General features: G+C 43.2%; 2 protein-coding genes across 2 annotated transcripts in view; both read right to left on the reverse strand.

Annotated features, from left to right (window-relative positions):
- Window positions 1-1,368: 1,368 nt before the first annotated feature.
- nup62l (nucleoporin 62 like) lies at window positions 1,369-8,569 on the reverse strand. The gene is made up of 13 exons (XM_042073811.1): window positions 8,449-8,569; window positions 7,336-7,702; window positions 6,839-7,125; window positions 6,201-6,296; window positions 5,622-5,747; window positions 5,117-5,233; window positions 4,555-4,678; window positions 4,179-4,323; window positions 3,660-3,709; window positions 3,211-3,345; window positions 2,613-2,724; window positions 2,193-2,259; window positions 1,369-1,598 (listed from the first exon to the last, which is right to left on the reverse strand). The coding sequence occupies exons 2-13, from the start codon at window positions 7,692-7,694 to the stop codon at window positions 1,507-1,509; spliced, it is 1,710 nt and encodes a 569-aa protein (XP_041929745.1). The 5' UTR covers window positions 7,695-7,702; window positions 8,449-8,569; the 3' UTR covers window positions 1,369-1,506.
- A 1,066-nt stretch (window positions 8,570-9,635) lies between these two features.
- cnga2a (cyclic nucleotide gated channel subunit alpha 2a) overlaps window positions 9,636-13,080 on the reverse strand; it is a 7,868-nt gene continuing 4,423 nt past the window's right edge. The window contains 3 exon segments of the mRNA XM_042073810.1: window positions 9,636-11,413; window positions 12,002-12,108; window positions 12,745-12,852. Of these exon segments, the coding sequence (XP_041929744.1) occupies window positions 9,996-11,413; window positions 12,002-12,108; window positions 12,745-12,852 (1,633 nt within the window). The 3' untranslated portion in view covers window positions 9,636-9,995.

The following is a 13,080-nucleotide window of genomic DNA, read 5'->3' on the forward strand; positions in this document are numbered from 1 at the left end:
GTCAATGTGAGTGATCCTTTTGATTGCTAGGAAAAAAACAAAAACCACTAGAAGCAGAGCATTAAAAAGTACAGCTTTAGCCATTTTGTCCCCGTTGAAAACAGTGGCCTCTTCTGGTGTGATTGTGGGATGATTTTATTTTTTAGTCTATGGATGAAACTCCGTTAAACAGGAGTTCATTATTACTCGACTTATGACATGTGTGCATAGTCTTGTTTTAACATTGGGGATGAACCACCTGCAATGCTCTAGAGGGCGGGGGCTGAGGGGGTGGTGCTTCATCTAAACAAAGTCTAGTCATTTAATTGCATTGAACTAATCCAACTGTTAAACTTCCATTCCCTCCATTATTCAGAACACATTAAAAATCCTCCTGAGACCGAATCCATAGACCTATGTCCTCTGTACATTAAAAATCCTCCTGAGACCGAATCCATAGACCTATGTCCTCTGTAGTGGACATAAGTTCTAGATGCATACCCCTTTGAGCTATTCTATTAATTCCTGTGGTCTTTTAAAGAGGACATCCTGGGCTTTCTAATGATATATCATGTGATTGGCTGGGTTGCTGGGAACCTCCTTTCTTGTTCTCAAAAATGGTTGACATCAAAACAAGCACATTTTATGGGAGGAGAGATAAGTCAAATAGTGTCTTCTTATTAAGCATTCATTATGATGGCAATATATGGTCTTGTTAATGAAAATGTAAGGAATCATATGATTAATTTTGAATTACATTTTGAAATAATAGTGACTTTATGAATGTCCATTATAATGGACACCAGGACCAAAATATTTTGATTTTTTGGGAAATTTAGGAGATCATTTGTATAGGATGAATGGGGGGGGGGGGGTCAGTTTTGGAGCTCTCAGGTGATGAGTGAGTGAAACAGAGATGAGGACTATGAACCTGTGCCTCAAGAAGATAGCGAGTAAGACTAAAAAATGAATCATCGCAGATGAAAGAAAAACATGAAAATGAAATGAACAATCCAGAAAAACAAATAAAGTAGTCTAGAAGGATAAATAACCTTTTCCCTTATATTTGGCTAAGTTTACCCTTAATTTAATACCACTAAAAGCATAATTTGTCCATTTTTGTCTATTTTCATGGCTACCTTTTCATACTAAAACGGGCCTTTTGTCCACCACAGGAGACATGCTATAAAATTTAAAATAAAAATACATTTTTAAAAAATAAAAATTGTAAGATGTTTTTTTTAATCCTAAATAGAAAGGAAATCACAACAAAAAAGAAATTGTTGGACACTTTTTTTTCTTGGTTCCCAGGAGGATATCTCTACAATTGCCTTCTTTTGTTTTCAGAAAACTGCCCAAAATGATCAAGAAGAAAATCCAAAAATTCAATTGGTTAAAAATGTAATCTTTTATTATAACATAATTCATACAAGCAAATGAAAGCTTTTTTTTTCCTAAACAGAAAAAGAAAGAGCAAAACAAATCAGATTTTAACAGCTACCACTATGCATGGTCAGAAAAACAAAATTACTGGAAATTAAGACGAAAACTCTTCTCTTGCTCTTTGCTTCGACTTTCACACAACTTTGATACTTCCTCCACCCGTCGCTGTAGTAAGACTGTAAGAAGAACAAAGAGGAAGTGTTGAAAAGCTTTGTTAACAACATTAATGGCGGCTTCGTGCCACATCGGATATTCGGAAATTCGGACCTCCGATAGAGGAAAAATTACTTGAACGCAAAGTTAGATCGGATTTTATGCTCGGAGACTTGTGTAGAACTCTTGTGCCCCGAGGTACCCAACTTGACGTCACTACCATATTCTCCAACCAGGGCAACACCACAAGAGGCGAATCTCACCCTCATTACAAATAGCAAGGTAATTTATCACTAAATTAACACTATTGATAGAAACACTTGCCCGAGACATTTTCCTTCTTGCTCAACCACAGTAAGCAGTTGTAACTTATTTATGCATTTCCTGTATTTGCTTTCTGAGCTCTTCTCACGAACACACTTTTTTCAGGTCTGGATTTTTTTTAAAGCTGGGTCCTCCGAGTTTACGGTCAGCTTGAAGGCAGTATAAGTGTTGGCAAGCTTAGTTAACGACAAGCCTCTATCAATTCAATCAAAACAACAAGACATCAACAAGGAATTCAACATGAGAGCAGATTGATGTCTCCGGGGAGTGAGGGAACAAATGGTAGTACCAACCTGAGTTCTGCTCCACCCACTGGAGGGAGTCCATGTGTGCATTCAGGATTTTGCAAATCTGCTGGAGCTGAAACAGAAGAATGTCTCAGTTGAGCCAGTGACCTTGACCAGAGCCAATGAATGCCAGTTAACATGCAGTTTTCTTTTTTCTGTATGTTTACAAGTGTTTAACTGCAGTGGCATAGCCTTTATTAACTTTCTCAAACATGAGACAGTCGATTAAATACTTCAGGCACCTAAACACTTGAGAGTATTATTCAACAGAGGCTTATCTAAAAAAAAAAAAAAATCATGTCATGTAGCCACATTAACTAAAAGGATAAAACAACATGGCACTATGGCAATCAGTTTCCTAAAAATAGTACATATTCATCCTATATTAGTCCACTCCGACGCTTGAAGCAAAGGTCATGTACTCACTGGGTCGGTGGATTCCCCAGGTCCGCTGGAGGTGTTGAGATGTTCAATGATTTCCTTCAGGTCCTGGGACATCCTTTTCAGCTGGGCGTCCACATTCTCTGCCAGTTTGTACCTGCAAGGAGATATAACCAGTCTCAGTCAATACAGTAAAGATATACACTCACAAGCAAACCTAGGCAACACAAAAGTACATATTCTGCCCTGTAGATGTGTAACAGCTGCTGAGAATGGGCTTTTCCAGAAGTATGATCAATGCCAGAGGAAAACTCAGCACCAATGGAACTTATTAAGTTGGTGGCCATTACATATAACACCACAGGACACCTCATGCTATTTGGTTATGTTATACGTCACTACGTCATATGATCATTTGACGATACTCATTAAGTCATGATCATGGATTTTACGAGCCTTCCATCTTGTGGCTGATTGTTTCGGTTTTCAGAAATATTAAGAAATAGGTGTATTTTCCTAATGAGAACAAGCCAAGGTGTTCAAAGACGGCAAACTTTCACAACAAAAAAGGCCGCCCATTTGGTAAAGGAGTAGCTTTGCTGAACTTGAACTGTTGTTGTAAATAAGAGGGGGGTACACCTACGTTCTCTCCCGTTCCTCATCTGCGTTCTGCATGTAGATGGTTCCGCTCTGTTCCTTCACAGACTCCTCCAGGGGACCCAACAGGTCCTCTAGCTCCTTCTGCTGGGAGAGGATGAAATCTAGCTCCTGGTCCAGCCTGAGAAGAGAGGTTTCCACTGGAGTTACTCCCTGGCACAATCCCCATAGACACCCTAATTATGTCAATCAATGTGTTCTGGAATTATACCTGCTAACCCTATAAACCTGACATTACGATGCTTTTGTGAATATCTGAAATTCCCCTCATTTTTGGGAGCTCATAGTTGCTCTAATAGTTAAGTACTCAATGGCCATCTATGGGCATGGGGTTTCGGCTCAATCTATTCCACACATTCTTTCTAGGCTGCAGTTGTCTACTTCACGTGATTCATTTAGCAGAAAGCATTCAGACAGTTAAAGAGTAAAGCACACCTCCTCTGATCCAGTTTCACCTTCTCCATGTCTTTGTGCAGAGATGTGATCTATCATAGAACAAAGAGAGTTCAAGGGTAGAATAAATTAGGATTTTATCAAAGAAAAATTGCTCTGAACTTGACTTGTATCAAAAAAAAAAACTATGAAAAAGCTGTAGTATTCCAGGAATCAATTCTTATACAAGTTATGGCGCTTGCTGTCAGACGTAAATGAGGCCAAATACAGCCCATCTGGTTTAAGCAAAAAATACATAAAAAAACAAAAAACACACCTAGAATCTCTTTGAAACTTTACTTGAATCAATACACTGTATCTATAAAACAGAAAAAAAAAAATCTATACAGCACAAACAGAAAATTGAAAGAGACCGACTATCTCAGACCAAGGCAAGAGTCTGATCCCATTTACCCTCAGGCACACACACACACACACACAAACACCCTCAGATAAACAGAACCCTCCCAAGTACACACACACACACACACTGTGTAGCAGAGTGATTATCATTCCACTCACTCTCTCTCCGTTCTCCACCAGCATGCGGTCCCAGGCGTTAACCTGCGTAGCCTGCTGGAGGAAGTGACGCTCCTGGTCTTCCAGCTCGGAGCTCCACTTATTGATCAGGCCCTCCAGCTGGGCATACGTCATCACAGGGGCCGTGCTGCACACAAACAGGTGAACAGGTAAGGTCATAGCATTCTTTTTTTTTTTTTTTATTCACATCTTATAAAGAGTCCCAACCTTTTCGGAATTCGGGTTATATTATGCAGTGATTCATGATAACTGCTCAGTACATAAGGATAAATAAAAATTGAGGTGACTGATTTGTGGACAGAATAAAAAAAAAAAACAATGATGAGAAAAAGAAGGGAAGTGAGAGGAATTTTTTTACCTCACTGGAGCTGCAACTGTCGTCAGAGCTGCCGTGGTGACCGTCGTTCCAAGCTGCGGAGCTGCGGAGGCTGTTGGCTTTAGACCGAGAGCAAAGCCTGAGGGGGCTGCTGAGGTGAGGGTGGCTGAGAAGGAACGCGCGCACACACACACACACACACACAAATAACGCCACCATACTAAAATTGGCCCAATAAGAGGCAGGAGAGTAGACTGGCACAATTCGGATTTTAGGAATATTGTGTAAAAGACCTACTTTTGTACATAAACACAAAATTAGGCCCTTTGAGAGACCAATGTTAATCATAATTCCAACTGATTAATCTCCCAGGACCAGTTTTCCTTACATGGATTCAGCCTAGTTATACCTAGAGCCTAGAATTTCAATGAAAATCTCCGCTGAAGAAAAAACATTTACAGGCATTCAGGGGTTAACCTACGTTCAGGAAACTGCCCCCCAGTGTTTAACCTAATCAGAAACTACGTTTAGACTGATGTGGACTCCTGCGTGGCCCTTATCAGTAAAGGTTTCTCACTATAGTGGGTGGAGATTTAGTGGGCACCTGTGGCAGCAGCAGCGGTGGTGGCGGCGGCAGCAGCGCCCAGTTTGAGGGTCAGTCCCGTGCCCATGCTGGCTGCGGTGGAGGCCGGAGGGGCTGCAGACGTCGTCACAGCTCCCACTGGTAACATAAAAAAAAAAATTGTTTTTAAAAAAAAAACAAAACAAAAAAAAAAAAACATGCCTTTTTAATACACACTGCCTTCATGGCACTGGGGTAAATACTAGTAATATTGGAATGCTAATGTGGCAGTTACAACACATCAAACTACCATTAACAAGGAATCTACACAAAATAAACTTTTATTTATTTACAACTGAAATCAACTTCAGCTTAGATCTTTACAAACTTTCTCTTAAACTCTCCAATGAACCCATTACTTGATCTCTTCTCATACTCTACAGCATTAACATTGGTAACTGTGCCAGAACCAGTATTGCTTGAAGTAGCAATGCTAATAACAGTAGCGGTGCGGAGACTGATACGGTAACAAGGCTTTGAGGCTCACATGAAAAGCCTGTAGCGGGAGCGGATGCGATGGGGGTGGCGAAGAGGGAGGCCCCGGAAGCTGGCGCGGCCAGGCTAGTGGCCAGACTGATGGCAGCAGCTGAGGAAGCAACAGGGGCTGGAGTAGCTGCAGTGGGGGGACAATACAGATCACCACAAGACATGCATCATTTGTCATAAACAAACATGCACTATGTCTTGAATTTCCCCTAGGGATCAATAAAGTATATCTATCTATCTATCTACTATTCATAATGAACAAACAATTGGAATCACACGAGCCTCATGAAACTTAGCAACAACCCTACACGTAATGACAATATTGATTATATTGCATTATCAATTATGGAGGTTCAGCCAATTACTTTAACTACCCAGCAGTTAATCTGTAGTTAAACAACACAATAAAAACTGTTAAAAGTAAAGAATTTAAACAAAGAAGAAAAAAACAATAATAATTTCTACAAACAGATCAAATCCGTTTCCTTTTCTAATAACCATTTAAAGTATGGCTGTGTCATATCTATCTGTGAACTTATTCTTAGTAAAGTAAAGTCTTGTAATGGAGTCCACTGAATACCTGCGGGTTTGATCCCGAAGGGGAATCCTCCTCCTTGGGTTGTGGCTGCTGGAGCTGCAGCTGTGGCAGCTGGTGCAGCACCACCAAGAGTAAGACCTGACAGGCAGAGAGACATGCAGAGACAGAGAGAGAGAGAGACAGAGGCGTAAGCAGAGAGACAGAAGCAGACAGACAGAGAGAGGCAGAGAGAGAGAGACAGACAGACAGAGGTAGAGAGACATGCAGACAGGCAGAGAGACAGACAGAGAGAGGCAGAGAGAGACAGGCAGAGAGACAGAAGCAGACAGACAAAGAGAGGCAGAGAGAGAGAGAGAGAGAGACAGACAGACAGAGGTAGAGAGACATGCAGACAGGCAGAGAGACAGAGGTAGAGAGACATGCAGACAGGCAGAGAGACAGACAGACAGAGGCAGGTAGACATGTTATAAGGGATGTGGCTTCAGGTCAAGGTGTCTGTCTTTGTGCAATTTAACATACAAAATTGCACAAAGAACATTTACATTTTTAAGAATGTTTACAACCATCCTCAATTCAACAATGAGCATAGGTCGTATGAGCAGGCAATTACTTAAGACTTCTATAGATTAATATGGACACAGAATCATCCACAGAAATAGAGCTTGTGAACGCAGGCCTACCTGTGGCTCCCCCCAGCATCAGAGAGGGAGTGCCCTGAGCAGGAGCAGCTGTGGTGGCCTGGATCTTGGGAGCGCCGAAGCTGAACCCCGCGGGGGGTTGCTGGGCCGCAGCCAGGGGCTGTTGTTGGGCCATGGTCTGAGCAGCGGGGGCCATGGTCTGGGTGGCGAGCCCTCCGAAGGAGAAGCCGGACCCAGCGGTGGATGCTGGCAGACCACCCAGGGACACACCCGTGGTGGCAGGCTGGGAGGCCGTTGGCAGGCTTAGGCCAAGTTTTGGAGTAGATGCACTACGAGGGGGATTGGCACATACGCACACATCAAAGTCAAAACCGAACACACAACATTATTTCAATGTTAAAAACAAGTTAGCATTGTTTTTATAGCTGTGGAAATATATCAGTACTGTTGAGTTTGCAACAGTTTGCAAACTGACAATACTCGCTTTTATTCATGCACTACTTTGAACTATTTGACCATGCAAGTACTGGCACACACACCCAAGAAGTCCTGAGCCACCCCCAAATGAAAATCCTCCTCCAGTTGTGCTGGCCTGTGCGGGGGTACCAAAGGAGAACCCTCCTGTGGCTGCAGTGCCGCCATTCCCTGGGGTGGGCTGTGTCAGGAGGCTGGTGAGTTGAGGTGCAGAGGTCTGTGGTTGGTGTTGGTGTTGGTGTTGGGGTTGAAGTTGGTGTTGCGGTTGGGCCTGAGGCTGCGTGGGAGTCCCGAATGTGAATCCTCCGCTGGCTGGGGCACTGGTCTGGAGGCCGAAGCCAGTGGCGAGCGGAGCGGCTGCACCGGTTGTTTTAGGGGTTCCGAAAGTGAATCCGCCTCCGCCACCCCCGAAGTTGAAAGCCATGTTGGTATCTGATGACAAAATGTACGGAATTAATCAATCACATTAAAGTAGCGCTGTCACGAAAATATCTTTAGCTTTTGGAAACAACGTGACAAAAGAACGGTCTCTTTGACATAGAACACCATGCTTCATCATGCGAATATAACAACGAAACGTAACATGCTAGAACTCTACATGGTAAAGTAAAATAGACAGAAATTACTACATCCAAATCTAGCGGAAGACATTCGAAATCCATCTCTCATGAGACCAGTGTCAAACTTGCTGACAGGCCTAGGGCAGCGTACTGTGATTTCACAAATGTTACAAACTTATTCCTGTACTGCATTCAATTACATATTTGTTTAACTATTGGCATTGGCAAGTCTAGCTAATACCTTTCACAAACTAACAGGATAACATTAGCCTAGATAGCTTCTCAGTTACTACTAGCTAGCTGTAGCTAGCCAAACAAGCAATGGCATTATTATTTTGGCCAATGAGTGAAAATATCCCTAATGACATTCATCTACAAAACCTAGAACTAACCAGCGTATCCAGATAGAAAGGCATACTGGTATGCTAGCCATTTTAATATATCTTACTAGCATACAACGTCAAGCTATGCTAAGCATGCGTTACTCAGCCGTGAGAATAACTAATATTTGATAGCGTACGTCGCCCTCCAAATCAATCATTCTTTACACCACCAAGTCGACAAATTGACCAGTATCTTCCAAAACAAGACAACTTTAGTCTTTTTCAAGATATCTACCTTTTCAGATAGAGTAAAAAAGTGTTTCCATTCCTCTCAAATATAGCGCGGCAATGAAGTCATCACATCTGCGACTCCGGACATGGGAAGACCTCAGTACGCTGGTTTAGAAAGTTGCCTGTCCAAAATTTAGACTTTCTATAGAACGGGCTCTGCCCGCAGCCTACAATGGATATCGATACATATTTTGGAAGTATATTTATGTGAGTATATGTATCTGTCATATATGGGTCACTGAAAAGGATTTATGCACGTCATCAACAACATTGTTTTTCTATGTTTTATTTTCTTACATTTTGCAATAAGCTGAATATAAATTAAATGTATCATATCACATCATACTTTTTGCACTTTAACCACAAAATGTGCTCCATCTTATGCAGCTCTGCATTCACAAATAGACCTACCTGTAGGCTACCAAACAAAGCATCTGGCATCTACACTAAACAAAATATGTTTTCATATCAAGCCATTTTTGTTCTGCAACAACTTATGGTTTCTTCAACCTTCTCTTTTAGGGTTGTAAACCCTCCGGATGTAGGCTAAATAGGCCTATAGCCAAACTTTCGGCTCTTACCTTTTCATGTCATTGTCACATAATTATTATATTATTTAGCTACTTATGAATATGCTGACAGACTTTCATCCAGAGACTCACATGTTAATTGTTATTACAAGGCCCAGTGTCCCCAGAGCAACTGAGGTGAAGTAGCATACCTTGTTCAAGCACACAATGGTGGCAGCTGCAAATTGAACCCCTATCTAACTATCCCACCATCCCTCCACTACTTCTCAGAGCAAGAAATTGACTTTAGTTACTAGGCCTACTAGCCTGGAAAATCCAGACCCTGGATTTCCAGGGTATGTCACTACCAGTGTTTGTTGTTTAAAGTCTAATTCCTGTGCCTACCTTAACTAGAAGTGGTACATCCTTGACCTGCATAGCTACACCGCCTACATGACATAAAAGCCTATGCCATAGCAGTAGATGTTAGCCTACACTGTCTGACATCTCTTGTGATCAGGCAGAGCAAACACAGAGAAGACAAAGCATTTTAATAAAAAGTATCAGTCAGGCACAAGGCTGGCTAGAGCAGACAGAGTAGAGCAGTAAGCCTACAGATTCAAGTGTGTTTACAAAAAAACGGTCTTTGCTAGCCATTCATTATCTTCAGGCTGGCTGATTCATTTTTATTGTTTAAATCATATGCACACATATACATTTTATACAAGAGTGCAAATTTAAAATATGAACATCTTATCCAGTCTTTTGCTAAAACATTCCCAAGTGTTTTGCTAAAACATTCCCAAAAAAGAGATTGTTCCATTCAGAGAGGAATTTGCTAGTCATATAACATTGTTCTGCCCATTCTCAGAGGAGAATAGTAAAACATTAAACGTGAATTTGTTTTTTGTTTTGAGGTGTACAGAACCACAGTCCATCAACAACATGGGGAAAAGTGTGGATACACCAAAAAGTTAAGGCCTGAGTTAGTGAAAAGCTGTGAAAATGTCCACTCGTACCCAATCATTAGCACTGAGTCAATTCAGAGGTGAATGTTAACTTCGCTGTGTGTTCCGTCTCCGTCAAGCGTGCTTTCGTTGCCGTCCGAGAGGAAGCCACTGCCCATGTAACGCAGCTGCCGCTCGAGCACGGTCAGCCTCTGCTTCAGCCGCTGCTGCGTGGCCGTGTACTCGCTGTGGAGCCGGGCGAAGCGTGTCTGCAGCGTGTCCAGTGCCGCCTCCAGACGCTCCACCTTCTCCTCCACCTCCTCCGCGCCCAGACCCCCACTCAGCTCCTCCAGCAGGCCTTCCTTCTGCAGGATCTCGCGGCCGCGCTCCTCCAGGACCTTCTTGGCGTCGGGGTACTCCATGACGGCCTCCATCAGGTCGTCCTTGGACAGACAGAAGAGGTCAGAGTAACCGATGCTGCGGATGTTGGCCGTCCTGCGGTTGCCCATCTTGCTCCCGCGGATGTTGAGGATGCTGATTTCGCCGAAGCAGCTGCCAGAGGTCAGGAGGGCATACTGTGTCATGCCATCGTCTGCCACCACCGCCAGACGTCCCTCTTTGATGATGTACATCTCTTTGCCGATGTCGCCCTTGCGGCAGATGTAGTCCCCCGGGCTGAAGACCTGGGGCCGCAACTTGAGGACCAGCTCGACTAGCAGGCCCGCTTCACAATCCTGGAAGATGCGCACCTTCTTCAGTGTGTCCAGGTGCACGTTGATGGCGATCTCGGCCCGCAGCTTGTTGGGCAGATTTTTCAGCACCTCCTGCTCATCCACAGTCTTCTTATTGGTCCACAAGTAGTCGAACCACTTGATGACACGGGCCTCGAGCTCCTTGCTGACCTTGCGGAACTGCATGTAATGCTTGATTGCGTCGATGCGCGCCTGGAACTCTGCTCGCGTGGCGTTCATGTTGGAGATCATGGAGCCAACGTTACCGACAATCGTGGCAAATATAAGAACCCCTACGAGGAAATCAAAGACGACAAAAAGGTACTCCTCATCGCGGACTGGGGCCGGCATCTCACCGATGGTCGTGAGTGTCAGGGTGGACCAGTAGAGACAGTAGACGTAACACCGAGTCAGGGTCCCAAACTCTGGGTCTGAGATGTTTGGGTACACCCACTGGTCTGACCCGAAGCCCAGCGACTTCGAGATGGCAAAGTAGATGCAGGCATTCCAGTGGATGATGACCAGGATGTAGAGCACCAGATTGCAGATGCGGAACATGTTGGGGTAATTTGTGCGTGTCTCAGTGCGGTCGAAGAACTCAAACATGCGCGAGAATCGCGCCAGCCGGTTGAAGCGAAGGAGAGGGGTGTGGATCCCCAATGCGATATACGCCAGGTCTGTTGGAAGGATGGAGACCACGTCCAATTTAAACTGCATAGTGCGCACATAGCGGTCCCTCAGCTTGGTGAGGTCCTTAACAAGCAAACCCTGCTCCAGGAATCCTATCATTTGGGATCAAAAAGAAGGTCATAATTCATATGGGAAAATAACAATCTCTATAGAGCAACAGTATTGTAGTTATGTAATACTATACATTTATCTTCATGAAACTGCCGCAGTTCTACCTTATGCACATTTATTTGCCCTGTATAATTTGTCGCTGCAAGTTACTCTAAGACATTCGTGGCCTACTCAGTGCTTTGTTTAGTGAGACACCCAGCCTAACAGCCAGCTTACACTGGGAGTGCAACTGAAACAGAAGCTCACCCACAGAGCTAAAAAATAGTTGGAAGACTGGTCTAATGTTTTCAAATGTGCTCACCGCTATCACATGTGGTGTAGCCAGTTCCATTGATTGTGGAAGCTAATTGTTGCAATATTCTCTTCACAAATAGAATGCTTTAGTCGCCCAGTTGCACCCAGTGTAGTTTGGCGTAAGTGCCCCATACATGCATGACATTTTGTTACATAAAAGAATAGCTCCTTGGTGCTGTCCAGATCTCATCACCTATCGGTGTCTTTGTATAATGGTAAAATGAAAAGCTTGAGGGTACGTGAGACCATACTCTCCCTCACTAGTGCCTTCGTACCTGTGCGTAGCCGCACACACACATCCAGTATGTAGATGGCATCTGAGACATAGTCCATCACCAGCCACAGGATGAAGTTGTTGGTTTGGAGCTGATCAAAGCAGGCCCTGTGACAGGAGAGGGGACAGTCTGAGTGGAGAATGGAAAGGAAGGGGTGCCACTGTAAAAGCTTTGGAAAAGCTCTCCTGCATTTGCATAAATCATCATCTAAATAGGGAGCCAGAATTAGACACGAGAAACAGATTAGATCACTCAGTGTGTGTGTGTGTGAGTGTGTGTGTGTGCGTGTGTGCGTGCATGCGTGCATGCGTGTGTGCGTGTGTTTTCCCCAGACATCTCTCATTGCTGAGCATGCCAGAGATAAGAGAAAGAGAGTGAGTGAAAGAGAGCAGATGTTGTATTTACGTCACTTTTAAATGCCTTGTGTTGGGTGAATGATACACCTGATCACACAAGATGTGCTCACAATACATCAGACTGAATACAGAGCCAGAATAAATGTTATATACATAGGATCCACTGAGTGATGATCCTTATATCAATCAAAATGACATGAAAACATGAAAAAGATTATTTTTTAGAAAACTTCTGAATTAGATTTTTTTAAATTGAACTTTGTTCAATATTATGTTAGTGGTTTTAAATGATTGCATATGAATGTACTGCAACATACTGTATGTTTGTTGAAAGCATAGGCCATGCAGGATGAATGCAGCACCATAAATGATCTTGCCTTACTCTACCTGACCACTAGGAGGCACCAGTTGTAAAGCACAGCAGCAGCAATAACAAAGACCCAGCGGTAATACAGATCATCTGCAGGGGCTATGACGAAAACATCTGACTTTTTCCTGTGTGGAGGGATAAAAGGATCACAGGCTTAGCCGGTTATCTCAGGACAGACACTACTCATAATTTGATATCGGTGCTTCATGTTTAAAAAGCAGTGTTCACCTTTTTATTTTCAGGCATTAGGCCTATCTCTGCTTCATATTGTCTGATGTTTTTTTTTTTTTTAAACATCAATCATTCAACTGTGTCCCATGTTTGCACAAAGAGCAGTATTCATGGGCTACACT

The sequence above is a fragment of the Alosa sapidissima genome, chromosome 20 (assembly GCF_018492685.1).
Source record: "Alosa sapidissima isolate fAloSap1 chromosome 20, fAloSap1.pri, whole genome shotgun sequence".
Classification (NCBI taxonomy): domain Eukaryota; kingdom Metazoa; phylum Chordata; class Actinopteri; order Clupeiformes; family Clupeidae; genus Alosa; species Alosa sapidissima.